At 51.3% G+C, this 26,307-nt stretch overlaps 1 protein-coding gene across 1 annotated transcript; it reads left to right on the forward strand.

Moving 5' to 3' along the window:
- Positions 1 to 25,997, forward strand: XRCC1 (X-ray repair cross complementing 1). Its single transcript, XM_056137099.1, has 17 exons — positions 1 to 179; positions 577 to 669; positions 13,021 to 13,131; positions 18,802 to 18,960; positions 19,984 to 20,058; positions 20,153 to 20,264; positions 20,408 to 20,517; positions 20,594 to 20,714; positions 20,823 to 21,081; positions 21,366 to 21,482; positions 23,022 to 23,106; positions 23,246 to 23,360; positions 23,558 to 23,612; positions 23,688 to 23,827; positions 25,347 to 25,437; positions 25,676 to 25,751; positions 25,837 to 25,997. The coding sequence occupies exons 1-17, from the start codon at positions 129 to 131 to the stop codon at positions 25,948 to 25,950; spliced, it is 1,884 nt and encodes a 627-aa protein (XP_055993074.1). The 5' UTR covers positions 1 to 128; the 3' UTR covers positions 25,951 to 25,997.
- The last annotated feature ends 310 nt before the right edge of the window (positions 25,998 to 26,307 follow it).

The raw sequence follows: 26,307 nt of genomic DNA on the forward strand, positions 1-26,307 counted from the left end.
GCGCGCTTGCGCACTTGCGGCAGCGCGGGGAGCAGCCCCCCAACCAGCCTTCCCCGCCCCCCGGACCCCCCCAAACTCCGACTCTCCTTCATCCTTCCGACTAAGCGTTCAGCCCTCGACGACTTGACATGCCGGAGATCCGCCTCCGCCATGTCGTGTCTTGCAGTAGCCAGGACTCGGTGAGCCACTTGGCGCGGGTGCGGGACGAGGGGACGGGAACGTCGCCGGGGCCTCCCTGAGGGGCTCTGGAAGAAGTTTTAGAATGTAGGCGCGAACTTCCTGGAAGTCTGCGGTGGGCGCTGGGGGAATTTCCAGGAGGCTGTGAAGTGAATTCGGGAAGCGAGGTGGCATCGGGGAACTTCCGGGAGTCGCGGGAACTTCCGGGAGCGAAAGGAGGTGCCGGGGCGCTCGCCCGGCCCGCAGGCGAACTCGGCGGGGAGAGTGTGGGGGACACCAGACAGAGGGGGGCCGAGAATGCAGGAAACGTGGGATCTGGGGGCACTCCAGAGGCCGGGTCGAGTCGGGGACCCCCGCACCGCGCTGTGTGTCTGACTTCTCTCCCGTCTGTCTCCACAGACCCACTGTGCAGAAAACCTGCTCAAGGCCGATGCCTACCGGAAGTGGCGTGCCGCCCGGGCGGGCGAGAAGACCATCTCCGTGGTGCTCCAGGTGACCGCGCCCCGAAAGCCGGGGTCCCGAGCCCCCGCGCCGTGGTGGCATGGTGTGAGGCGCTTGCCTTTTCTTCTGAGCCTCAGTGCCCCTACCTGGAAAATGGGCGTGTGCGAGGCCCCGGTTTGCCGTAGGGGCTGGGCGAGAAGGGGCTCAGCCAGAAACTGGCCGCAGTTTCCCTCAGCCGGAGCAGAGTGAATCCCGCCCTGCCCCGTTGCCTGCCCGCCAGTGAGGGGTCATGGGTGGCCTTGGTCACTGAAGCCGGGTGACGTTCCTTTTATTTGGGGGTTGGGGGTTAAAGGCGACTGCCTGGGGGCTGTTCCTGGGTCTGTTTTCAGGGGTGATCCCTGCCCCGTGTGCCCTGCAGGGGATGGAACCAGGGTTCTGTGTGTGCAAGGCGAGTCCTTAGGTTTCTAGTTGGGGTCTTCTTTGTTTCGGGGCCACACCTGGTGGTGCTCAGGACTCACTCCTGGCCGCTGGGACTTGAACTCGGGTTGGCAGTGTACATGGCAAGTTCCTTACCCACTATATTAGCTCTCTGGCTCTAATTTGCATTCCGGGCCTGATTTATATGGGTTAGGGATTCTATTTTATTGCTTTTGTCTAGTGGTGGGGAGAATCACACCTTGAGGTGCTCTGGGGTGTCTCCTGGGAGTGATGGGGGAGCATACTGTGATGCTGGGGTGGAAGTGGTAGGCTGTGGGTAAGGCAAGCACCCTACCCGCTGTACTCGCTCCTGCCCAAGGCAGCCCTGTTTTCAAGATTGGGAATGGGAAGCTCAGGGAGCAGAAATGGGGTTTAGTCAAAGCTACCAGCCATGGAATGCTGGCTGGGTTCTCTCAGTGGGCTTTTTGGTACTTGCCTCCACCGCGGGCCCCGGTTTGCTGTAGGGGCTGGGCAAGGCCCTGTAAGAGGGGAAGAACAGCTGAGATCACGAGTTGCCCCCCCCCCCCCCCCCCCCCACGATTGACTCTCTGGCACGGCCATGGCCCCAGAGGCTCACGGACTTAATTCGGAACCCAGCAGCTTTTGGCAGAAATGGGAATGGATTATGCAATAAGCTACAGCGCCGTGACCCCCCAGAGTTTGGAAAGGGTACCTGTCCCTTCCGCCTATTTTCCCCTGGGCAGCACAGTGGCCGCTGCCTCAGAGCCTGTTGGACAGCTAGGTATGAGCCAGTGGTGATGGGGCAACTGCTGCCTCATGAGATGGGGGGCAGAACTGGCATGTCTTCCCACCCCTCTGAGACCACAAATAGCACTCCCTCCCCCCCGCCCCCCATGAGCGGCTCTCCTGCACGGCCATGTCCCCAGAGGCACACAAGCCAATCTTGGAACTATGTGGCTTTTGGCAGAAATTCCTCCAGACTTAATTAGTCACTTAATCACTTAACTTCCCGTTCGTCGATTTGCTCGAGCGGGCGCCAGTAACGTCTCCATTTGTCCCTGTCGCGTGCTAGTGTAGCCCAGTGGCATCTATTCGCTCTGGGATCATGAAGAGCCTCAAACCGATCGTTCATGATCTTCACGAAGACGTCTGACCACCTGGTAGGTGGGCAGCCACGTGGTCTTTTGACATCCCGTGGAATCCAGTCAGTAACAGCTCTAGTCCAGCGGTCGTCTTTAAATCTCATTACGTGACCAGCCCATCTGATTTTTGACACCTTGGCAAATGAGACAGCGTCCCTGATTCTTGATCGTCGACGGATGTCGGAACTCCGGATTCTTTCTCTCATTTGAGTGAAACGTGATATTCCAAGCATAGCTCTTTCTATTCTTCTTTGGGCGACCTGAATAGCGTTCTCATCCTATTTGCGTAGGGCCCAGGTCTCTGAGGCATATGTTAATGCAGGAAGAACAGTGGAATCAAAGAGATGTGCCTGGAGCTGGAGGTTCTTCGTCCTCTTAGCTATTTCTTCGACGTTCTTGAAGGCGTTCCAAGCCGCTCTCTTCCTCCTGCGCAGCTCGGGTGCCAGGTCATTTGTCATGTTGACCACTGGACCTAGGTACACATAGCTGTTGCATTCGGAGATGGTCGTTCCATTGAGAGCAAATGGGGCATCAGGAACGAGGCTGTTTCTCATAAACATTGTCTTTGTAAGATTCAGCTGTAGTCCTATCTTTCCACACTCACGGTCAAAGTTGGCCAGCATTTGTGCCGCTTGACTGATATTTGGTGTTATTAAAACAATGTCATCAGCAAAGCGGAGGTGGTGTAATTGCCGACCATCTATCTTCACTCCCATTCCTTCCCATTCCAGTCGTCGCATGATGTTCTCGAGGGTGGCACTGAAGAGTTTCGGTGAAATGGTATCACCCTGCCGAACCCCTCTCTTGACATCAATGACTTAATTAGTAAAATATCAGAAATCCAAAATCATGTGGCCGCTATCGAGGCCATGCGACATCTTTATGCTCTTCATAACCAGCAATATAAAACAAATTATTTCATGATGCCTTTTCAGCAGGTCTGATTGTTAGGGGAAAATTCCAAATAATAATGGTGCATCTTTTGTCGAAATAATGTAATCAAAGTACAGAGAGAGTTCAGTGGAAATCATATGCCTCACAGATGGGGAGGGTTGGGGTGGGGGGTATATTGGGATTCTTGGTGGTGGAATATATGCACTGGTGAAGGGATGGGTGCTTGATCATTGTATGACCGAGTTTTAAACCTGAAGCTTTGTAACTGTTCTCATGGTGATTCAGTAAATAAAAAAAAAAAGAGGGGGAGAAGAGAGGCTGAGCCTGAGCTGCCGATGGAATTCCAAATAGGCGGTTCCTGTCGGGAGAAAAATAAAGACCTGGTGCTCCTGCCTGCAGAGCATGTACTCTAGTCCATCGAACCATCTCCCTAACTCAGACTTCAGGAGTCTCAACATCTCCTCAGTCCCTAATATAGTAAGGAGAATGAAAGCTAACCTTTATTCATATAGAACATGTAGAAAAAAGACCTACATGTACCTTGTCTATCTGTTCCCTGCCAGGTGCTGGAGAGGATACTGTCCCCATGGATAAATGGCAGTGCTAAGACTTGAACCCCCACTGGCTCATCCAACTGTTACTGGCCTTTTGGAGCAGGTCCTGTTAACTTTATTCTGGATCAAGAGTTTGGGCCAGGCACCCATGTTTGCACTGGACACAATATATTCTCCACTTGTGTCTTTACCTCGTGCTACTGGAAATGTGCAAGCCTTTTAAGAATTAAGAGTCTAAGAATTAGAAAAACACAGAGCACAACATTTTCTCTTTTTTGTTGTTGTTGTTGTTGTTTTTTTTAGGGGGTGTGTGCTTTGAGACCTCAGGTGCATGCAAAACAAATGCCTTAACTCAGGTACTATCTCTCCAGCCCAGACTACAAGATTTCCTGGGTTTCTTTTTTCATTTGTGTTTTTCTGTCTCTGTATTCTGGGGTCATTCCCTAGTGGTGCTTGGGGAACCATGGAATACTGTGGCTTGACCCATGCCTCCCATGTGCAAAGCATGTGTTCCAGCCCCTTGAGTCATCCTTCTTTCTTTTTTTCCTTAAGAGTTTATTTATTTTGGTGTTTTGGGTCACACCTAGCAGTGTTGGGGGCTACTCCTAGGTCAGTGCTGGGGAGGCGGGGCTGGAGAACCTCGGTAGTGCATGGGCAGTGCAGGAGCTTGAACCCGGAGCTCCTACACGCATAGCATGTTTTCTAGCCCTTGAGCCACCTTCTTGGACTCCTTTTTTGTATTTATTTTTTAAGTGAGTATAGTTTGGGCAGCAGCGGGGGTTGGGGATGTGCCCAAGTGTGTTCAGAAGGCCCCATGATGATTCTTAGTCAGCTGAGTTAGTGGTTCAGTGCAAGGGCTTGAGAACCTGGGTCACCCTGAGTGCTGCTCAGAGACTTTAGGGCTGTACTTGGTATTACTTCGGGGGACCATGTGCTGGGGATCAAACTGGGGTTGGCTACATGCAAAGTGTCCACTGTAATCACTGTACTTTCTGACAGTATTTATGTGGTGTTCGGTTTTGGGTTTGGGAACTATACCCAGCGGTACTCAGGGCTTACTCCTAGCTTACTCCAAGCTCTGTGCTTTGGAGTCACTCTTTCCTAGCATTGCTCAGGAGACCGCGTGAGGTGCTGGTGATAGAATCAGAATCAGCTGTGTGTAAGGCAATCCATCCCAAACCTATCTTTTTTTTGTTTGATTCTTTGTTATTTTGGGCCTCACCTGGCACTACTAATAGGGAATATTTCCAGGTTTTTAAAGGTTCCTCCCAGCAGTGCTGGGGGACCATATGGTGGTCGAACCTGGTGTTCCTGCCTGTAGAGCATATGCTCTAGTCCATTGAACCATCTCCCTAGCTCTGACTTTAGGAATCTCAGCATCTCCACAGTCCCTAATATAGAAAGGATAATGAAAGCTAACCCTTATTCATTGGGACAACTAGGCACTGTTCTGAACGCTTCATGGATTAGCTCATTGAATCCTCATAAAAACCCCATGACCTAAAGTCTGTTATTACCCCCATTTTATAGATGAGGAAACTGAGGCCTAGCAAAGTTATGCAACTTGCCTAGAGACAATGCTGTAAACTTGAGGGAGATACAGTCACTGACTATTTAGTCTTGGGACCTAAATTCAAGTCCCCAGCTCTCCCTCTTACTCACTCTGTCACCTTAGGCAAATCGTTACATTTCCCTGAAGTTCTTTTCTCTTTGTTCATTGGGGATCATTTCAGCCTTGAGTTATTATGAAAACTCTGTGACATAATGTCTACAGAGGTGTTCTGTCAACATGTGGTTGTTTGTGTAAAGGGAGGGATCCTGGTGTTTATTGCTGGGTGATAATCCTGTGGGACTGCAGGTGACTGCAGGAAAAATGGCATTCTGCACTATAATTCAGTGGCAGTGGCAGCAGAAAAGAGGCAAAAGAGATAGTACTCAGAGAGTGAGGAAACCAGAGGGGCCAGCAACAGGCACTGGGTCCCCGGGCTGGGGCAGCTGAGAGGTAACTGTCCTCACGGTAGGAAAGTGCCCCTCTCCCTCCCCGCCCCAGAAGTTTATGTATTCATTTGAGGTGTCCAGGTTTGATGTATCTTTGGGACTTTCATACGGCAGTATCCAGAGACAGCAGAGAAGAATGGAAATTGTTTGCCCAAGGTCTGGACATGGAGGCTTAGTGGTACCAGAATTCATTCGTTCAGTGAAGGTGTTGATCAAGCATCTTATATAGACCACGCACTGTTTTATGTACTTGGACTGTGTGTCGGGGACAGCACTAGACCAGCTATGTCAGGCTGGTGGCATTTCCCCTGTAAGAAAGGAGCCACTAATCCCCAAGTGAAACATTTGTCAGATGATGTGGCCATGAGTGAAAATGAAACAAAGGAAATGTGATACTCCAGCAGGGGAGGAGGCTGTGGTGAGAGGTTTTCATTTAAATGTGAGTCTTGGGGGGCTACCCCAGAAAGTGAGTTTGTGCAGAGGGAATACTTTGAGTGTCTGGAGAAGGATACGGACTTCCAGGTGGGATTGTGGGTGGGTGGAATTGGCCAGAGCGATACGAGGAAACAGTGACATAATGGGCTGGCAGAGAATGACTCTCAGATGCAGAATTTGATGGAGGTTCTCCCGAGTCCTGGTTTCCATGTGGCGAATTCCAGTGGTTTCCAGCAGGCAGGACTTGGCATTTATATAAATGTAAGAGCAAATAGCATTGCAGTCATTGTCTTTTTTTAAAATTTTTATTTATCGAATCATTGTGAGATAGTTACAAAGTTTTCGTGATTGAGTCAGTCATACAATGTCGAATACCCATCTCTCCACCAGTATACATTTTCCACCAACAGTATTCCTAGAATCCCTTATACCTACCCCACCCCAACCCCTGCCTCAATGGCAGACAATTTCCTTTTTACTCTCTCTACTTTGGGGCATCATGATTTGCAACACAGATACTGAGAGGCCGTCATGTTTGGTCCTTTATCTACTTTCAGCACATATCTCCCATCCCGAGTGATCCCTCTAACCATCATTGACTAAGGGATCCCTTCTCTATCCCAGCTGCCTTTGCAGCCCATTGTTTATCTCCATCATCTGCCAGCTTTGGGGTCACTCCAGATTCACTGCTCACTTTAGTCCTTTGGGGTTTATGGGGTTGGGGGGTAGAGGTGAGGGGTCACGCCTAGCTATACCCATGAACTATTCCTGACTCTGGGGTCAGGGGACCATATATGGGTCCGGAGAAGGAACTGCGTGCAAGGCAAGCTTCTTACCTTTTGTACTATATCTTTGGTTCATCATTTTAGTTTTCTGGAAATGAGTGACAAGACAGAAGTTTCTGGATACCATGGTGGGTTTTGTGTGTGTGTGTTTTTAAAATTTTTTAATTAGTCTTTATTTTCTCATTCAAAGCATATTGTGCAACCTCTGGCTATTACCACATCAGACTCAACCCTTGGCACGTGATAGCCTCACACCATTTCTGTTTGTGGTGACCACAGGAGGCTCTGTCCCCTGCTCTTTGCTGGCCACTCCAGAGCTGAAGTGAATGACTGGGGAGGCCAGCACTACTTTGGGGGTTTTTCATCAGGACAAATGCCCAGCAGTACACAGGCACTTGGTTCCCCATTCATTTGCATGTGGGTTTCCAATCACTCACTTTGCCAGTGTGACGTTTGAAATTTGTTTTCACCTTCTAATGTGAGTGCAGCTCAGTGTGTCCCCAGAAAGGGTCCCCTTTAATGTGCCCATTCCTTACCCAGATTTCTCCTGATTCTCCTTTGACTTCTACACCCGCACCCCACACCAGGGAACAGGCAACTGACTTTTACTTGGGGGCAGGGGGAGTTGTTTGGGGCTGCATCCCTGGTGCTCAGGAGCTGTTCCTGCCTCTGCCCAGGAGTGACCTGGTAGGTGGAAACCTACCAAACCTCTGAGGGTTTGGCTACATGCAAGACCAGCCTCGCCTTCTGTGCCGTCTTTCCTGCTCTGCTCCAGAATTTTAACATCACACATTAGTTTGGCCTGGTTTGGAATCTTTTTTTCCTTCCCTCCCCCCCCCGCAGTTTTGGAAGCCACACCCGATGGTGCTAAGGGCTTACACCTGGCTCTGATCTCAGGGATCATTCCTGGCAGATTTTTCTGCCAGGAGCAGGGATTGAGCTGCTGTCAGCCTAGTGCAAGGCAAGTACCCTACCTGATGTGCTATGTAGCCCTGGTTTGGAATCTTTAGAAGTGGATTCACCCAGTGCATGCTTTTGTGTCTGGCCATTGTCACTCCACCTGGCTTGTGTGAATTTCAGCCCTGACCTGGGGTGGGGCAATAGTGGGGCATTCTTGTTTCTATCTGGGTAGGCCCTGTGTCTAGAGAACTAGTGTGATTTTGTTTAAATTTACTTTTCAAATGCGTATTATGCATATGCTGCAAAATTCAGCAGACAAAAGAGGATACTCCCTTAAAAAGAAGCCCTTGGATTCCACTTTTTGCTACCAAGTTTCCCCTCCTGAGGTAACCCTGTCAGCACTTTTTTATGTATGGGAGGTGGTTTGGTGCTTAGGAGCTATTCCTGGCTCTGTGCTCAGGGATCACACCTGGCAGTGCTTGGGGGACCTATGCAGTACTGGAGATCAAACTGGATCTGTCACATGCAAAACAAGTATCTTACCAGCTGTACTATCTCTCTAGTCCTGTCAGCGTTTCTGTGCCTCTTAGCCCTCACAGGCCGTTCTGTACATTTGAAAGTATGAGCACCTCCCTCCCCCACCCCATTTCTGAAAAGCATCCAGGCTCCCCACTGTCCTCCCCTTGGTTCTTCGCAAATAACACTAGCTCTTAGTGAGCCACTGTCATTGCATAATGTTTGACCTTATTCTTCCAAGCCACATGTGACGTTGACTGTCATGTAGAACATCATCTTACCACTTGTCTCAAACGCTGGGCTGGTTTCTATGTCTCCTTTGTCTCACCCTCAGGGATTGTGTCCCTGCCTTTCAGGGATTGTGTACCCACCAAGTCTGCCTTGTGGAATAGGCATGGGACACTCGATCCCTCCTACCAGCCAGAGCTCATGCGCTTTCCTTTTTTTTTTTTTAAGATAAACAGAATTTTTTCATTGAATCACCATTTGTACAAAATTATAAAGTTATGCATGATTGGTTTTCAGGTGTACCATGTTCCAGCACCAGTCCCTAAGCACTGCTGGGTTGGACACCCCAACCCCCCTCAATTTACTTAACATCAGATTCATCACTGTAATTATGGAGAGTATCCAATTCCATGGTTTTTACTCGATTGACAGTGATATGTGTCATCATCACTATTTCGGACAGAATATATTCATCACCTCAGCAACCACTGAACTACCCTTTCTCTATAGAATCTAGATCATAGAATCCGGATCATTACAGTGTGTGACTTTTGAGCCTGGCTTTTCTTTTTCTTTTTTGGAGGGTAAGGGGATGAGAGGAGAGCAGGGGAGTTTTCACAGCCATATCTGGTAGTAAATAGGGGCTACTTCTGGCTCTATGCTCAGGGATCTCTCCTGGCAGAGCTCAGGGGACTCTGTGCTGGGACTTGAACCTGCATTAGCCACATGTAAGGCACATACCTTATCCCCTCCCTGTACCAGCTCTCGTCCCAAGTTTGGCTTCTTTCATACAATACGTCTTCAAGGTTCCTCCCTATAGTTGGAGCGATGATTAGTACTTCACTCCTTTTACAGCTGAGTACTATTCCATGTGTGGGTGTGCTGACCAATAAAGATCCATTCATAAACTGATGAGCATTTGGTTTGTTTCATTGTATAAACATTTTTATGAGAAAAAAAATTTAGGGACCTGAGCGATCTCACAAGGGGTTAAGTCACTTGCCTTCCATATAACTGAGTCTTGGCATCACATATAATTCCCCAAGCACCACCAAGAATGATGACCCATACATAAGTAAGAGTCAGGAGTAAGCCTTGAGCACCATCATGTGTGGCCCCAAAACAAACACAATGTTTTTAATGTATCAAAAAATATATATGAAGGAGTATTTGTGTGTATTTTAAAAGGAAGTGGTGGGGTGGAGACATGATTGCAGCAGACCTACCATCTCTTTTTGTTTTGGACTTTTGGGCCACATCCAGTGATACTCAGGGGTTACTCCTTGCTCTGCACCCAGGATTTATTCTTGGCGCAGGGGACCATATGGGAAGCCAGAGACTGAACCCTGGTTGATCACATGCAAGGCAAGCACCCTACCTACTCGGCTATCTCTCCAGCCCTTAGGTCTCTGTGTCTTGCAAACATGAGGCCAGTGAAACCTCAAATTCAGTCCTGGGTATGCTCAAGAGGAATTCCAGTGGCTCTGCTGTTTGGGATGCCCTATGCCACGACAGTGTCTCTGATCCTTGGTGTACTGCCACCAGGTGTGTGTGACCTCCCCAGTGACTCTGCAATCCTGGGTGAGCCCCACAACAGTGTGTGAGCACCATCAGCAAGGGTGTGACCCCTAGGGAAACAGTAGAAGTTGTTGAGTATGCAGCAAGAATTGTTCTTTTAAAGTACAAATAGATGTCGCCTCTGGCTGTAGGGTCTGTGTATGTGTGTGTTGGTGTGGGGGTTGGACTACACTCAGCGATTCTCAGGGATCATTCCTGGTGGTTTTGTGGGCTATATGTGGTGCTGGGGTTTAAACCAGGTTGGCTGAATGTAAGGCCAGTGCCCTACGTAACGTACTATTTCTCTCTCCAAGATGTTTTGTTTTTACCCACTAAGCCAATGGCGGGTCATCTGTTCCAGTAGTGGCAGGAAGTGGAGGTGGCAAGCACATGCAAACAGAATCTGAATCGTAATGATGAAATGTAATGATCTCTTGTGACAAGTGGGGACAGAGGCAAGCCACTCAGAACCAGAGTTAGAGCTTGGGGCATTTGTTCCTTGGGCCTATGGTTTTCTCTGCCACTTTGCCACTTGAGCCAGATCCTGTCCCTGTATTCCTTTTTTGGGGGAGGATGTGGGGGAGAGGTGGTCATCTGCCATGGGTCATCAGCCATGTTCAGGGCTTACTCCTGGCTCTGTGTTCAGGGGTCACTCCTGGTGATGTTTGGGGATTTTACTAGTGCCAGGGATCAAAGCTGGGCCAGTGTGTGCAAGGCGAGCTCCTGATCTGCAGCACTGTCTCTCCTTCGCTGTATTCCTCTGTGTCTTCACAGCAGCTCTATGAGGTGGAAGTTGTTACTGTCCCATCTAACCGATCAGGAGACTCAAGCCCTGGGGATGGGCATCCAGGATCACACAGCCCTAAGCGTGCAGAGCTGAGCCAGACCCTGTAACTGGGTAGGGGGACATGAGTGGGCGTGACTCAGATATTGTCCTTGTCCATATGGACCCAGAGTATTTGGTGGGGCAGACAGGCACAAGCCACAAAAAGAGGAGCTCCTGAGGAGATGGGGAGGCTCCTTGGGTGGAGTGGGGGGGGGGGGCTTGGGTGCAGATAACTGGCTGGCGCAAAGGCCCTGGGGGAGGAGCTGACTCTTCATGGGACTGGAAGCCAAGGGGCTAGAGAGCAAGGTGTTGCAGAGGGCCTTGGGGACTGCCTTGGAGCCAGTGCAGCGCCACACACCATGCTGGCCTGTGTCCAGGGCAGCTTAAGAGAGCAGCTGAGGGGTAGGAGGCCAGTTCTGGGTACCAAGGGAGCCTCTACACCCCCTCTGGCTGCAGTACACCTACTGTGTGGAGAGCAAGCTCCCCGCTGTTCGAGTTTGAGGGAGTTACATAACAGCCTGCTATCTCTGAACGAATTGGTGTGTAGCAGAGCTAATAACAACCCAGCCTGCAGCATGGGGTGAGGCGAGGACATGAGTGTTGGGACAGGCGCACCATGCTTCCTGAGATGCTAGCTGCCCTGTGGTAGGTGCCATTCTGTGTTCCCTTCCCTTGCTCAGGAGGGTCCTTTGAACCATCTTTTCCTTCTACGCGGGAGGAAGAGAGGCTCCTGTCTGGCCCCTGGGATTGCTCTGCTGGGCAGGGCTGGGCAGGGCCTGTGTGATGAGCTTGGGTCAGGGGAGGAGGGTGGCCTCTACTTTTCAGGATTGCAGTGACTTGTGATTCGAGGATCCAAACTGGAAGGCAGGAGACTTGCCTGGCTTGGTCCTATGTGCCTTTTACTCCCAGGGTGCACACTGTGCTTGAAACTATCTGATGGGATGGCAGATCTCAGAGCTTACTTCTGGCTCTGTGCTCAGGGTTCACTCCAGGCAGTGGACCATATGTGATAATGGGAATTGAAGCTGGGTGGGATGCATGTAAAGGCACCCATGCTCCAGCCCCAGGCCTTATAGTAGCACTTTCCCTCTGCTGACAAATAATCATTATTATTGTTTTTCCATTTTTATTAAGGTTCTGTAATTTATAATGTTGTTAATGATAGTTTCATGCATATATGATTCCAACACCACACCTCACTACCAGATATTTTTCTTTTAGGGCCTCCCACATGCAAAGCATGCACTTAGTGTGCGGAGCCCACACTCTGGCTCCTGACAAATAGTTTTTGCAGAGGGCCTGAGCATGCTTCCCAACTGACAGCAGTAGGAAACATACCATATGCTGTGCCACTATGATTTCACCCTCATTTCACGTGATTGTTTTGAGAGACACACCCAGAGAGGTGTTCGGGAACTGCTTTGGTGTATTGCTCAGGGGTCATACCCAGCAGTGCTTTGGAGACCCCACAATAAAGGGTGGTTCTCAAGGCTCCTGCCTGTGTTGCACATGCCCCAACATCTGTCACCTTTGACATATGGGGAAACTGAGGCTCTGGGAGATTAGGTGACAAGGCCATAAAGCTAGTATGGCAGACCTGGGATCCAGACCAGGAATCTTGGTATGAAAAAAAAAATCAGACAAGCTCCTCTCAGGGGCTTGGAGTCCTGTGTCCTTAGGGTGGGAGTCACAGTTGTCCCACTGGGCAGCAGGATTATTTGAATAAAGTGATAGCTGTAGTAACTCTGCAGGCACTGCCCAGGAAACACCCTCCTGCCCCCTCCTGCACCCTCATGGCCATGGTGTGATCAGCTTATCTGGCAGAAGCGCCTGGACATTGTTTGGTATTTGGTATTATCTTGGTGACTTATTGGGGAGTTCACATATCTGTTTGGTATTGTCAGGGACAGTGCGTTATACACATTCATCCAATGGATGTTTTCCCAGCTTTTGATACCTGGTAATGCCCCATGCATTGGATTCAGTGGCAACCCTTGGCCCCTGGCCCTCACTGCCACAGATGTTGACATTACTCTCAAACAGGGAAGCCCCGGTGGGATTGTCACTGAGGGCCTGCAGAGAGCACAGACATAAGAGTAGACACTGACTGTGGTCTTCTGTTCCCGCAGCTGGAGAAGGAAGAGCAAATACACAGCCTGGACATTGGCAACGATGGCTCGGCCTTCGTGGAGGTGCTGGTGGGCAGCTCGGCTGGGGGCTCTGGGGAGCAAGACTACGAGGTAAGCTGGGGTTTGATATGGGCTCTCTGCTAATCCTGACCCAGGGTATCCTCCTGGCTGTTCCCCCAGTGCCTCCTGGTCCCAGCCCTGTGGAGTAGGGTCACATGGCCCAGCACCCTCTGGTGGAGCACCATGAATATAGGAGATTAGCTGGGAAGGTGGATTGCACAGACATTTACTCACGGCTGGTTCAGACTCAGTTTCTGCTTGAGAACAGACTGCTCTTCCCTAACCTGGCTCCCTCAGCTCCCTCAGCTGTCCCATTAAATTGCGGTTCATCACTGTCCAGGAAGCTGCTCTCATCCATTAGTTACATTTTGCAGGAATGCCTTTTGCTCTACACTGTTTGTTTTAAAGTGGGCACAATTCTTTTACTGCTTAAATTCATGAGAGCTGCATTGATGAGATCATAGTTAGCCAACCGGTTAATCTACCACATGTGTTAGGGTAAAAAGAAATGTGTAACCAAGAGAGTTCCAGTTTACTGTAAGGTAGGTTCTTGTAGCCAAAGATTTTTCTTTAACTAGGATGCATTTTGAATATGATAAAAATGCACTGGTCTCACTGTACAGGTCAGTATTTTGGATGACATGGGGGGGGGGTCACACCCAATGGTGCTCAGGGGCTACTCCTGGCTCTGTGCCCTGGAATGATCCTGGGGTGCTTAGGGGGAGCCATATGCAGTGCCCTGTGTCTGCTGCGTGCAGTGGCTTAAAACAACCGGTTCTGTATATTACAATTTTGGAGATCAGACTAACATCAGTCTCTAAGTGCTAGAATCAAGGTCTTGGCTTAGCAGCATTCCCACTGAAGGCTCCAGGAGCCGGTCCATCTTTTCATCTGTTCAGCTTTAGATCCACCTGTGTTTCTTGGCTTTGTCCCACCTTCAGAATCACCAGTCACAGGGTTTTGACATCTACTTCCATCTCTACTTACCTGACAGACTCTTTGGCTTTCCTTTTCCAATAAAGACCCTGTGGTTGTTTTGGGTTCCCCTGGATAAATAACCCAGGGTGATCTCCCTACCTCCTTCATGCAAAATTTGCCTTAGTCACAGGTTCCAGGCATTAGAGTGTGGGCACTTGTCAGGAATGGGGAGAATTATTTTGTTTATCATCATCTCTAATATTTTCTTCTAGAGCCTTACATTTTTATTCATTCATTATTGTGCCAGGGATAAAATCCAGGGCCTCATATGAGGCATGTGCTATATCACTGAGCCACATTCCTAGCCCTGTTATTATTTTATTATTATTTTTGTTCTTAATTTTATGGGGGTCATACACGGCCAGCACATGCCTTTGGAGTTGATGCCCGAGGTGCTTGGAGGGCATCTGGACTGCTTCTGGTAATGCTGGGGTCACCATGCTACACCCAGAGGTGCTCAGGGGGCTTTGCAATGCTGGTGATCAAACCTAGGCCCTTGCCACATGCAAGGCATGTACTGCACCACTTGAACTGCACCCCTGGCTCTGATAAGGATTTCTTTATGCCAATAGCACACTGTTGTAATAGTGAATATTAAAATAAGATTATGTTGGGCTTGCAACTTTAGTCTTCAAGATTCTTTTGGCTATTTTAGAATCTTTGCATTTATTTCCATATAACTTATAAAGATATTGTGTCACTAACTTTATTTCAGAGTCACAGGAGAGTTGCTAAAATAGGATTCTTCACTTTTTTCCTCTTCGCTTCTTTTCCCCAAATGTTAACACATATGTACTTATTTTTTCACTGAGCTGAAAATAGATTATATTCATGCTGCCCCTTTATCCCTACAGATTCCGTTATAAAAACAGACATTTTCTCACATAGTCTCAGTACCATCGTCAAACTGAAGAAATTCACTTTGGAACAGTGTCTTTGGATCTCAGACCTCATTTTGATTTCCTTCATTGTCCCTAAATGACCTTTTTTGGGGGTTGTGGGGGTATTTGAGATATACCTGGCAGTGCCCAAGGATCACTCCTGGCAGTGCTTGGGGAACTGTATGTGGTGCCAGGTATTGAACCAGGGTCAGCTGTGTACAAGACAGGTGCCTTAATCCTTGTCTGTCCCGCCCAAGGCCTTTATTGTTTTTCATTTGGGAGACATTCTGATGGGGTTCAGAGACTACACCTGACTGAGTGCTCAGAGGCCCATATGGTGCTGAGGGTCAAACCCAGGGCTCAGTACATGTGTTCAACTCATTGAGTCATGTCCCTAGCCCTGGATTTTCTTTTTTTATTTCTTTTGATTTTGGGGCCATACCCAGCATACTCAAGGCTGACTCCTAACTCTGTGCTCAGGGATCACTCCTGGCAGACTCAGGGAACCATATTGAACCTGGGTTGGCTGCATGCAAGGCAAACACTTACTTACTGTATTATCTCTCTGGCCTCCCTGCATTTTTTTTTTTTGGCTTTTTGGGTCACACCTGGTGATGCTCACGGGTTACTCTTGGTTCTGCACCCAGGAATTACTCCAGGCAGTGCTTGGGGGACCATATGGGATGCCGGGGATTCAACCCAGGTTGGCTGTGTGAGAGGCAAACTCTCTCCCACCATACTATTGTTCCAGCCCTGTGGATGCTTTTTCTTTTAGGTTTTTGGGTCACACCCGGTGATGTTCAGGGGTTACTCCTAGCTCTGTGCTCAGGAATCACTCCTGGTGAGCTTGGGTGACCATGTGGGATGCCGGGGATCAAACCCGGTTGGCTATGTACGAAGCCAACCTCCTATCTGTACTATTGTTCTAGCCCCTGCGTTTTTTTATAGCAGAAAATCCAGTATCCCATTAATCATGTCTCCTTGGCTCCCTCTCCCTGGAACCAGTTCTTTCCATTACCATTTTGCCTTGCGCATGGCCGACTCAGGTGCATTTCCTCCATCCCTTTCAGAGAGCCTGGCAAGCTATCGAGAGTATTCCACCTGCACGGCAGAGTCTGGCAAGCTCCCCATGGCGTATTTGATATGCCAAAAACAGTAATAACAAGTCTCACAATGGAGACGTTACTGGTGCGGACAGTGCTACAGTGCTACCATTTTGTAGGAAGTCAGTGATTGCTTTTTGGTGGAGCTTCTGCTGAGTTAGTTAAGCTTCTGTTCAAACCTAACTCAGACTAATACTTGGGGCTGAAGTGATAGAACAGTGGGAAGGGCACCTGCCTTGCACACGACTGACCTGTGTTCAACCCCTGGCATCCCAAATAGGCCCCTAAGTCAGGAGTGGTCCCTGAGCTCAGAGTCAGGAGTTAGCCCTGGGCACCACTGTGTGTGACCCAAGAACAACAATAACAGCAACAACAAAAAGACTAATACTTGGGAACTTAGGATTTTTGGCTTCATCCAGAGAATAGGTGGGGCCAAAAGAACCAAGAGGCGAAGGACAAAGGGTAAGGCTTGGGTATTTTGTGTCACCATCACCTGCGAATCAAGTGTAAGGCACATAACTGTAATAACTAACTTTGCTGGGTATTTTTTGTTTATTTTTTTGCTTTTTGGATCACATCTGGCAATGCTCAGGGGTTACTCCTGGCTCCGCACTCAGGAATTACTCCTGGCAATGTTTGGGGGAACGTTTGGGATGCTGGGGATCAAACCCTGTGCAAGACAAACACCCTACCCGCTGTACTATTGCTTGGGCCTCCTAACTTTGTTTTCTACAAAGCAGCTTGTCCTTTTAATTCCACATTTTATAAGGAGATACATCTGCAAAAGGGTTATTTCAGTATAGTCAATGTTTTTTTTGTGTTTTGTTTTGGGGCCACATCCAGTGGTACTTGGTAATCCTTCCAGTTTGGTGCCTCCTGCCAAGAGTGCTGTCTATCTCTGTACTGTCACTCCAGCTCCTGAATGTTTAGTTCTTGAACTTTAAAGACAGCATTGGGGGACTGGAGCGATAGCACAGCAGGTAGGTCATTTGCCTTGCACGCAGCTGACCTGGGTTAGATTCACAGCATCTCATATGGTACCCTGAGCACCACCAGGAGTAATTCCTGAGTGCATGAGCCAGAAGTAACCCCTGTACATTGCCAGGTGTGACCCAAAAAGCCACAAAAAAAAAAAAAAGACAGCATTGGGATAATTAAAAGTCTGATATCCATTTTGACTCTCTTTACATTGACTCGGAGGATAGTATATTTAGAGGAAAATATACTTCCTAAACGTGGACAGTTGCCAGCCAGTGGGTGCAGTGTGCTTGGCCTCCTCATTTTAATCACTGGCTAATGCTGATCCAGCTTTTCCTGCTACCTCAAAATCAGGCCTGTTAGAAATGTGGGGGGCTGGAAGGATAGTACAGCAGGTAGGGTACTTTCCTTCTAGGTGCCCGACCCAAATTTGATCCCCAGCACCACATATGGTGCACTCTCCAACCCCCAATATTAAAGCTCCATGTCACTAGGATCAAAACCCATCTGTCCCCAACTGTCTGCTGGCCAGGGCCCTGCCATGAGTGGAACAGTATACCAGTTAACTTAGGGGTAAGAATTAGTAACCACAAGTAGGTGGCTTGTGGGGTGGGAGGTGAAAGAAACTAATGCAGGGAGGAGCTCTTACAGCTCTTACAGCTCTGCTTCTATAGAAGTAGAACTTAAAGTGAAATTGGGACCGGAACCATGAATAGCGGGAGGGCGTTTGCCTTGCACACAGCCCATCTGGGTTTGATCCCCCGCATCCCATATGATCCCCTGAATACTGCCAGGAATAATTCCTGAGCACAGAGCCAGGAGTAATCCCTGAGCATCACTGGGTGTGGCCCCAGAATAAACAAAAAAACTGGAGGAGTGCTGTCAGAGAAGGAGACTCCTCTTCCCTCCTTTGGTCTCCAGCCCTTTCCCCTTTTCTCCAGCGCCCTCTGTTGGCAGTCTTAAGTATCAGTAACTGACGTGTTCCCCTTAACATCTTTGAGCTGGCGTGTCCCCTAGCATGGGCTTGGTCTGAGACACAGACACTGAATATCAGGTGAAACTTTGGACCCCCTTGGACTTGTTCTCGTTTCTGCACTCTGATCCCCTCCCCTGCTCCTGACTAGGGGTCTGAAGATGGTGCAGGCTTTGTGAACACCCTCTGTTGCCAGGGTGCCTTGGGCACATGGCCCATTATAGGGCTGAGTGGGGAGAAGAGATTTTTAAAAGTAATTTTATTTGCTTACAGAGACATATCACATAGTGCAGAGGGTGGGGTGGGTGGTGCCAGGGATTGGACCCAGGACCTAGCACATGCTTCCCTGATCGAGCTGTCTGCCCCAGTGTGGAAAAATTTAGAGAATTGTTCAGATCTGGAGGTATAAGAATCCCTGTGGCTGGGGAGATAGTAGAGTGGGGAGGGCATTTGCTATGCACAGAGTCGACCTGGGTTTGATTCCTGGCTTCCCATATGGTCCCCAAGCACTACCAGGAGTGATTCCTGAGTGCAGGGCCAGGAGTAACCCCTGAACATGCCCCAGTATGACCCAAAAACGAAACAAAACAAAAGCAAAAAGTATCACTGTGGGGCCAGAAGAGGCCCAGAAACAGAACAGTTTAGAAATGTTGAGGCATAGTGCTGTGTGAGTGAGCTTCTCAGCTCCTATCTTCTCCCCTACTCCTGGGAGGTATCATTCATTCATTCATGGCATTTCGAGACAGGCTTGAGTTGGGAGGCATACACAAGCTTCCAGCATCTCATCCTTCCCTGTGCTTTCTTCCAGGTACTTCTGGTCACATCATCTTTCATGTCCCCTTCTGAGAGTCGCAGTGGCTCGAACCTCAACCGAGTTCGCATTTTTGGACCTGATAAGTTGGTGCGGGCTGCAGCTGAGAAGCGGTGGGACCGTGTCAAAATTGTTTGCAGCCAGCCATACAGCAAGGTGTGCAGCTGGGAGTGGGGCCATGCTCCTGGGGAGAGGGGCCTGGGAGGGCTTCGTGGTTGGTCCCTGCAGGAGGCGAGGCTGAGGCAAGAGGTGCTGGAAATGGTTTTGCAGTCTTCCCCATATGACACTTTGTTCTAGTTTATTTCCCAGAGGACATCTGAGGAGGGGGAGGATGAGTTTGTAGAAGGCTTTGTACTGACTGTCATACGGAGACAGACCACTGGGTTCAAAATCACTACGACACCATTTCCAGTCGTGAGGCCTGAAGCCAGTGGCTTCACCTCTTTGGTCTCAGTTTTCTTTATTTTTTTTTTTTTTTGACTTTCTGAGTCATACCAGCAATGCTCAGGGGTTACTCCTGGCTCTGCACTCAGAAATTACTCCTGGTGGTGCTTGGGGGACCATATGGGATGCCAGGGAATTGAACCCCAGTCGGACACGTCCAAGGCAAATACCCTCCCCGCTGTACTACCGCTCCAGCCCTGGTCTCAGTTTAATTTTCTGATCCTGATGGGGTTACTGTGAGTTAGGGTACTGAGTTATGGTGACAGTGAGCCTCCACTATGTCATGATGGCCCCCACTGGGGTATACTTCCCACCCAGGAGTAGTCTTAGGGTTTTCTGCTCACACAGGACCTGTTTCCTTCATTCTTAGGGTTCTGTCGCCATTGGCAGGGAAGAACCAGCTTGGAGCGTGGTGTTCCAGAAGGGGCACCTGGCACCCGCTCTTGCTCCCTAGGCAGGATCTTGGGTGTGTGGCAGTGGATTCATTTGGACACCCCAGCAGCCTCTGCCAACTGCTTAGGCCGCTGCTTAGTGGAACTGGTTCAGCGAAGGACTTGGAGTCTGGTCTCACAAGGTGGGAGGCTCAGGGTCAGTTTGATGAGACTGTCATCGGCACCTCTCTCTGGGTGTATGTCCCAGGAGAGAGAACCAGGAAGGGGTTTCCCTCCATGAGGGGCTGGGGACCAGCTGTCAGTCCTTGACTGGACTCCCTGACTCCCTGCTCTCCCTTCCCAGGACTCCCCCTATGGCCTAAGTTTTGTGCGCTTTCACAGCCCCCCAGACAAAGATGAGCCAGAGGCCTCCCCCCAGGTAAGCACCACCCACCCTCCTGCAGAGCCTTCTTCCTGCCTCCTCTCCCCCACCTGCCTACAGCCCTCTCCCTGCTCACCTTGCTGGACCTTAGAAGGTGACCAAGCTCGGCCAGTTCCGTGTGAAGGAAGAGGATGAGGGCGCCAACTCCCTGCGGCCCGGGGCACTCTTCTTCAGCCGCATCAACAAGACAGCCCCAGGTGTGTGTGACCGCAGCCCCAGTGAGCATCAAAACCCTGGCCACCTGGGGCAGAGGGAGGAGGAGCTGGAACTGCAATCTGTCCCATGAACCTAGCTGAAGGCCTGCGGGCCCCACCCTCCTACCCTAAGCCTCTGTTCCCCTCTGTAGCTGCAGCCAAGGACCCCGCAGGCCCCAGCTACGCGACTGCCACACTCCAGGCCTCAAGTTCCTCCTCCTCAGCCTCTCTGGCCTCCACAGCAGTTGGCAGCACCTCCAAGGTGAGATCGGGGCTGCAGGTGGGGTGGAGAAGAGGGAGAAAAGCCTGAAAAACCTTAGCTCATCCTTCCTCTCCAGCCGCAGGAGTCTCCTAAAGGAAAGAGGAAACTGGATTTGAACCAGGAAGAAAAGAAGCCCACCAGCAAGCCATCAGCTGCACCCCCTACACCCTCCGCATCTGCACCCAAGAAACCCAAATGTGAGCCCACCAGCTCCCTTGTTCCCAGAACTCTGGTCCTGGGGCAGGAGGGGCGGGGCCTGGCATAGCCCCACAGCACTGACTCGGTCTACTCTTTGGCTTCCTCAGTGTTTCCTTCCCCCCGTACCTCAGCCACCACCCCAGTCTCTGCCCCAGCAAGGGGGACTGTGCCAGTGAAGCCTCGAGGAGAAGGCAGTGAGCCCAAGGCACCCCGAGGGGGCCCACAGGAGCTGGGGAAGATCCTCCAGGGGGTTGTGGTAGTGCTGAGTGGCTTCCAGAACCCCTTCCGCTCAGAGCTCCGTGACAAGGCCTTGGAACTGGGGGCTAAGTACCGGCCGGACTGGACTCCAGACAGCACCCACCTCATGTAGGCCTTTGCTATTCTCCCGGCTCCCTGCTCTTTTCCAGCGCCCTTCAACACTGACCCCTGCATTGCACAGTCCCCTACCCCTCCTGCCTGGCTCTCTCCTGCCTTCTCTAGTCCATTTCTTTCTCTGGTTGTCTCATTCCTGCCTCTATCACCTGTTTCTCTCTGCTTCTCCATAGGCATCCCTTCCTCTTCCTCATCCTCATCCATTTCTCTTCTCCTCACTCTTTCTTTTTACCAGTGAAACCACACTTGACTGATAGCCTCCCTTTTGTACCCTGCAGCTGTGCCTTTGCCAACACCCCCAAGTACAGCCAGGTCCTGGGCCTTGGAGGCCGCATTGTGCGCAAAGAATGGGTGCTGGACTGTCACCGCATGCGGCGGCGGCTCCCTTCCCAGAGGTGAGATCCCCACTGTGCATGTGTGCTCCACACATCACACAAGAAGACACTCACTCACCGGGACACAGACACACAGTTCTCATGTACACATACTGGCACAGAGACATACAGACACACACACATCCCCCCTCCCTCCTCAGAGTGGCGGCATCAGGGATCTGAGGGAACTCAGGCTGGGTCTGCACAGTGGGGAGCTAGGGAGGAGAGTGAGGTAGGGGAGGGGGCTGGGGGGCTTTGTATGGTCTGTTCAGCTGAGAAGGAGGCAGATATCATGGGCTGGAGAATTGAATGGACATTGGAGTATCTGGCCTGTTTCCTTTCTCTCAAAGCATGGGCCCAGCGTGTTCAGGCTGGGCTGCACCCCATCAACCAGTCAGACATCTTGTCCTTGTGGCTCTAAAGGAGGATTGACTCTTTAGAGAAGAGAGAGGGGGAGGACCCACAGGGAGGATTCCAGGAGGAGAGGGTTTGTCAGGCGGAGCAGAGACCAGGCACACTGTGCCAGGAACCTCAGTAGGGCTCAGCCTGGAGGGGAGGCCCACGTCTGGACAGGAATGGGGTACAGGGTACAGGAAGCAGCAGGAAGGTGAGGCCGGGGGACAGTAGGAGCTCAGCCTTGGGATGGGGAAGAGCAGGGTCAGATCTGAACCTGGGGATTATTAGGAAAAGTGATGGGCTGTGTGGTTGCATGGTGGGGGGCGGGTGAGCTCAGAAAGAGCTTCCGGTACCCAGCTGTTTGTGTGTCTGTGTGTCTGTGTGTGGTGCTGGGGATCAAATTAGGGCCTCATGCATGCAAGGCAAGTACTCTCCCTGTGAGGTGCCTCCCTGACACCAGCTCATCATCCTGTGCTGGTGTCAGGCCATTTCTGGTCTTTCCAGAAATCCACTGACACACTATAAAGCCTCTAAATTTCCAGTGAGCATGTGTGGTCCCATGAGGGACTCACTTTCCGCAGCTCAGACACAAGCACAGGTGGGGCTCCCAGGGTAAACTGGGAAAGGCGGGCCCACTCCTTTACTTCTCCTGCTGACTCTACCCTGCCATATGGGCTCCATCAGTTCATTGCTGTATGCCTCAGTCTCCTCGTCTGTCAAATGGGGCTACACACAGGTTCCAGTGACCCTGGGCTTGGGATAGGTGGCACGTGGGAATTCCCCCTGAAGGCCCCCTATCATTGGAACCAGGATTCTTGCCTGCGGTGGCCACTATTTAAGGAGAATGATAGAGTTTAATGAGAAAGGTACTTACCTGAGGGCATCCTTCCAGCTCGCCTCTCATGGAGCCATTCTTCTCCTGAGGGTGGTTTTTCCGTTCTGAAATACTGGACATTTGTCCCTGAGGGGGGGTGGGAGCCAGGGAGCAGTGCTTATTTCTGGTGTGTGAGGCTGGGGCTGTGGTTCTCTGGCCAAGAGGAGGAACAGCCTTGGGGGGAGGCCCTGGCCTTGACTCTGAGTTGTTACTTAGTAAATGCCAGTGGCTGCTACTTCTCCCGCCTGCCTGCCCTGAGGAGGACATGGTGTGCCTGATTCTGTCTCTAGGTACCTCATGGCCGGCCCGGGTTCAAGCAGCGAGGATGAAGGGGATTCTCACAGTGGGGATGAAGCCCCCAAGCCGCCCCGGAAGGTAGGGTACCCCCTGCCCGGGTAGAAGTGGGTTGTGAGAGGAGAGCATGAGGCGGGGTGGTACCCCAAATGCTACTCCAGCCTCTTGTAGCCCCCACCCTGCCCCGTTTCTTCTGCACTGAACCTCTCTCTCCTCCCAGCGCACGCAGACCAAAACCAAGCCCCCTCAGGCAGCAAGACCCCCAACTCCAGAGGAGACCAAACCGGCCACCCCAGCACCCCAGGATGATCCTGACTCCGAGGGGGAGCAGTCAGGTCTGCTTGAGGGAGGCAGGTGTGGGGAGGGGGGAGGGCTGGGCTGTGGAATAAAGCGGCTGGGGACATTGAAAAGGAAAGCTGGGAATGGGGAGAGCTGGTCTGAGTTCGTGCTCAGGCGAGAGGCTGGGAGGAATGTTCCCGGTCTTTCTAGAAGATAGTGAGGGTCCTCTCATTGACGATGGTCCCACTTGCAGGAGAGCAGGACAATGGGGCGGAAGATTCCGGGGACACTGAGGACGAGCTGAGAAGGTAGGGGTGGGGCAGAGGGTGTGCGGGGCGGTGCATGTGGTCTGCTGCTTCTCCTCACACCTCTTGGCCCCTCAGGGTGGCTGAGAAGAGGGAGCAGAGGCAGCTGCCTGACCAGGGGGAGAACGGCGAGGACCCGTATGCAGGCTCCACGGATGAGAACACGGACAGCGAGGCTCCACCTGAGTCCCCCAGCCTGCCGGTTCCTGAGCTCCCCAGTAGGGACCCCCCTGAATCTTTCTTACTTCTCACCTGAGATTTCCCCCAGGATCCCTCAGCTCCCCCAGGACTGTCTCCTGTTGTCTGTTTCCCCACCCGGTCTGTTCTCCCTCTTATTCTCTCAGGCCTGTTCTTTATTCTTTGGCGACCCTTTGGTGGCTTCTTCACTTGCTGCTTAGACCGCATCTGTCACAGCTGCGCCAGGAGTGACCTCTTCTGCTTGTTTTCTTGTTTTTTGGGGGGCCATACCTGACAAAGTGTTCATGGCTTCCTACTGGCTCTGTGCTCAGGCATCACTCCTGGCAGGCTTGGAGACTATATGGGGTGCCGGGGATTGAACCTGGGTTGTCCATAGGTGAGCGCCCTCCCTGCTGTGCTATCATCCAGCCCCAGGAGTGACCTCAGGCTTCATGTAGGGTGGGCACCTGCCTCTCTCACCTGCACTGTACCAGCTTGGGCTTTCCGCACCACTTGGAACTTTTAATCTGTAGCTGTCAGCCCCGGCCCAGGTTTAGCTCCATCAGGAAAGGGCGGGACCAAGCTCTGCAGATGGCATGGGCATAGGGCCCCCATGTCCTTGGAGGTGGTGTGGCCTTGTTTGTGGGACCACAGCCAGTGAGACCTGTGGGATTAGGGTCAGGGTAGAGTCTGGACAAGGAAACAGCCAGGTGTTCAGAGGGCTCCACTAGCTTTGTGGCCCGTGAGCAAGGTAGCACTTTGAGCCCCAAAAGACCCCAAAGGTGGCACCTGCAGATGGACAGCAAGGACAGTTCTGAGAATGTGACAGAGGGGCCCAGCCTGGGGGGTAAGCCGCAGCAACACAGAGTGGGGCAGAGTCAGCTGAGCTGAGGGGCGAGGGCGGTCAGGCTCTAGTTTCCTGCCTACTCCACACTGTCTGTGTGGACCCGTTTCACCTCTCAGTGCTCGGGGATCCTCAGTGCCAGGAATCGAACCCGGATGAGTCATTTGCAAGCCAAACCTTGACCCATATACTCTGTCTGGCTCAGTAACTGGGTCTCTAAAACTACCACCCCAGGGGCCAAAGTACATGGCTTAGGGCACTTGCCTTGCATGAAGTTGACCTGGTTCAATTCCCAGTACTACATATGGTTCCCTGAGCAACACTAAGGGGTGACCCCTGAGCACAGAGCCAGGAGTAAGCCCTAAGCAGTGTTAAGTGACCCTCGTACACACACCCCTCCCCCCCGCAAAAGACCCAATTACTATACAGCAGGCATGTTTCTTACATGAGGTCAGTCACAGATGCTTGGAGTACCCCTGAGTACCAGGGTGTGGCCTCAAAACCCCAAAATAGCAAGTAAAAAAATTAAAAATAAAACCATCACCCTAATCAGCTTTCTGGAAGGTTCTGATGGGCCCCTCGGTTAGGAACCTCTACCTGGAAGTTGTATTTACCCCTCTCCAGTCACTGCACCCTCCTTCCTATCTTGCCTCCTGGGGCTCCTGGCTGGAGCTGGGGATCGGGACCTCACCTGGGCTCTTCCATGTCCCCCACAGATTTCTTCCAGGGCAAGTACTTCTTCCTGTATGGAGAGTTCCCAGGTGATGAGCGGAGGATGCTCCGGCGATATGTCACCGCCTTCAATGGGTCAGTGTCCTAGGGGTGCTACTGCGGGCTATGGGAAGGATGGAGTGGGGGCCTCCGGTGCTGCTGGCTCAGCAAGGACAAGTTGGTTCCCCTCGGCTTCCTCTTTGCCCATGAGGTGCCCCAGCCCTTCGGAAAGAGGGAGCCTTTGTTATTGTGGCTGCGGCCAGACTGCCTCACAAGAGAATGGGGGAGCCACCAGCAGCATCCTGATGTACCTTCCACCTTTTCTCTCTGCCAGGGAGCTTGAAGACTACATGAGTGAGCGTGTTCAGTTTGTGATCACGGCCCAGGAGTGGGACCCCAGCTTTGAAGAGGTGAGTCTTGGCAGAGAGAGTCCCACCCGCCTTTTCATCCCTCCTCTCCCTGCTCACCTGTCCTCATGGGCACCCCTCCCCGCAGGCCCTGATGGACAACCCCTCCCTGGTGTTCGTGAGGCCCCGCTGGATCTATAGCTGCAACGAGAAACAGAAGCTGCTTCCCCACCAGCTCTACGGGGTGGTGCCCCAGGCCTGATGTCTGCACCCCAGGTGGCTGCCTTAATAAAGGTGACTTGGTTTGGAGTCCCTGGCCCTTCTCTCAATGCCCCCCAGAACCTCAGGGAGCCCCCAACTTTCTGTCTTCCTTTGGAATTTGCTTCCTGTCAAGGGCCAGCCTCGAGAGGCCTTAAGGCTCCCTCAAGGAAACCTGGAGAGGAGGGACTCTGTTCCTGAGCTCTGGGCAGGAAAGATCCTCACCCCCTGGGTGGCAGGAAACAGGACATTTTGACTCTCACTCAGCTGCTGTCACCCATAAAGCCCTTTGTTGTGTGCCAGGAACCCGGATGCTTGGGCAGCCTCCTCTCCTCTCCTCGCCTCTCTCCTTTCCCAGGAC

Source organism: Sorex fumeus, unplaced genomic scaffold, assembly GCF_029834395.1.
Source record: "Sorex fumeus unplaced genomic scaffold, SorFum_2.1 ptg000122l, whole genome shotgun sequence".
NCBI lineage: Eukaryota > Metazoa > Chordata > Mammalia > Eulipotyphla > Soricidae > Sorex > Sorex fumeus.

Coding starts and splice junctions, on each gene's coding strand:
- XRCC1 (XM_056137099.1), top strand. CDS start 129: ATGCCGGAGATCCGCCTCCGCCATGTCGTGTCTTGCAGTAGCCAGGAC. Junction 23,828..25,346: donor GCCGGTTCCTGAGCTCCCCA/GTAGGGACCCCC, acceptor TGTCCCCCACAG/ATTTCTTCCAGGGCAAGTAC. Junction 25,752..25,836: donor GGGACCCCAGCTTTGAAGAG/GTGAGTCTTGGC, acceptor CCCTCCCCGCAG/GCCCTGATGGACAACCCCTC.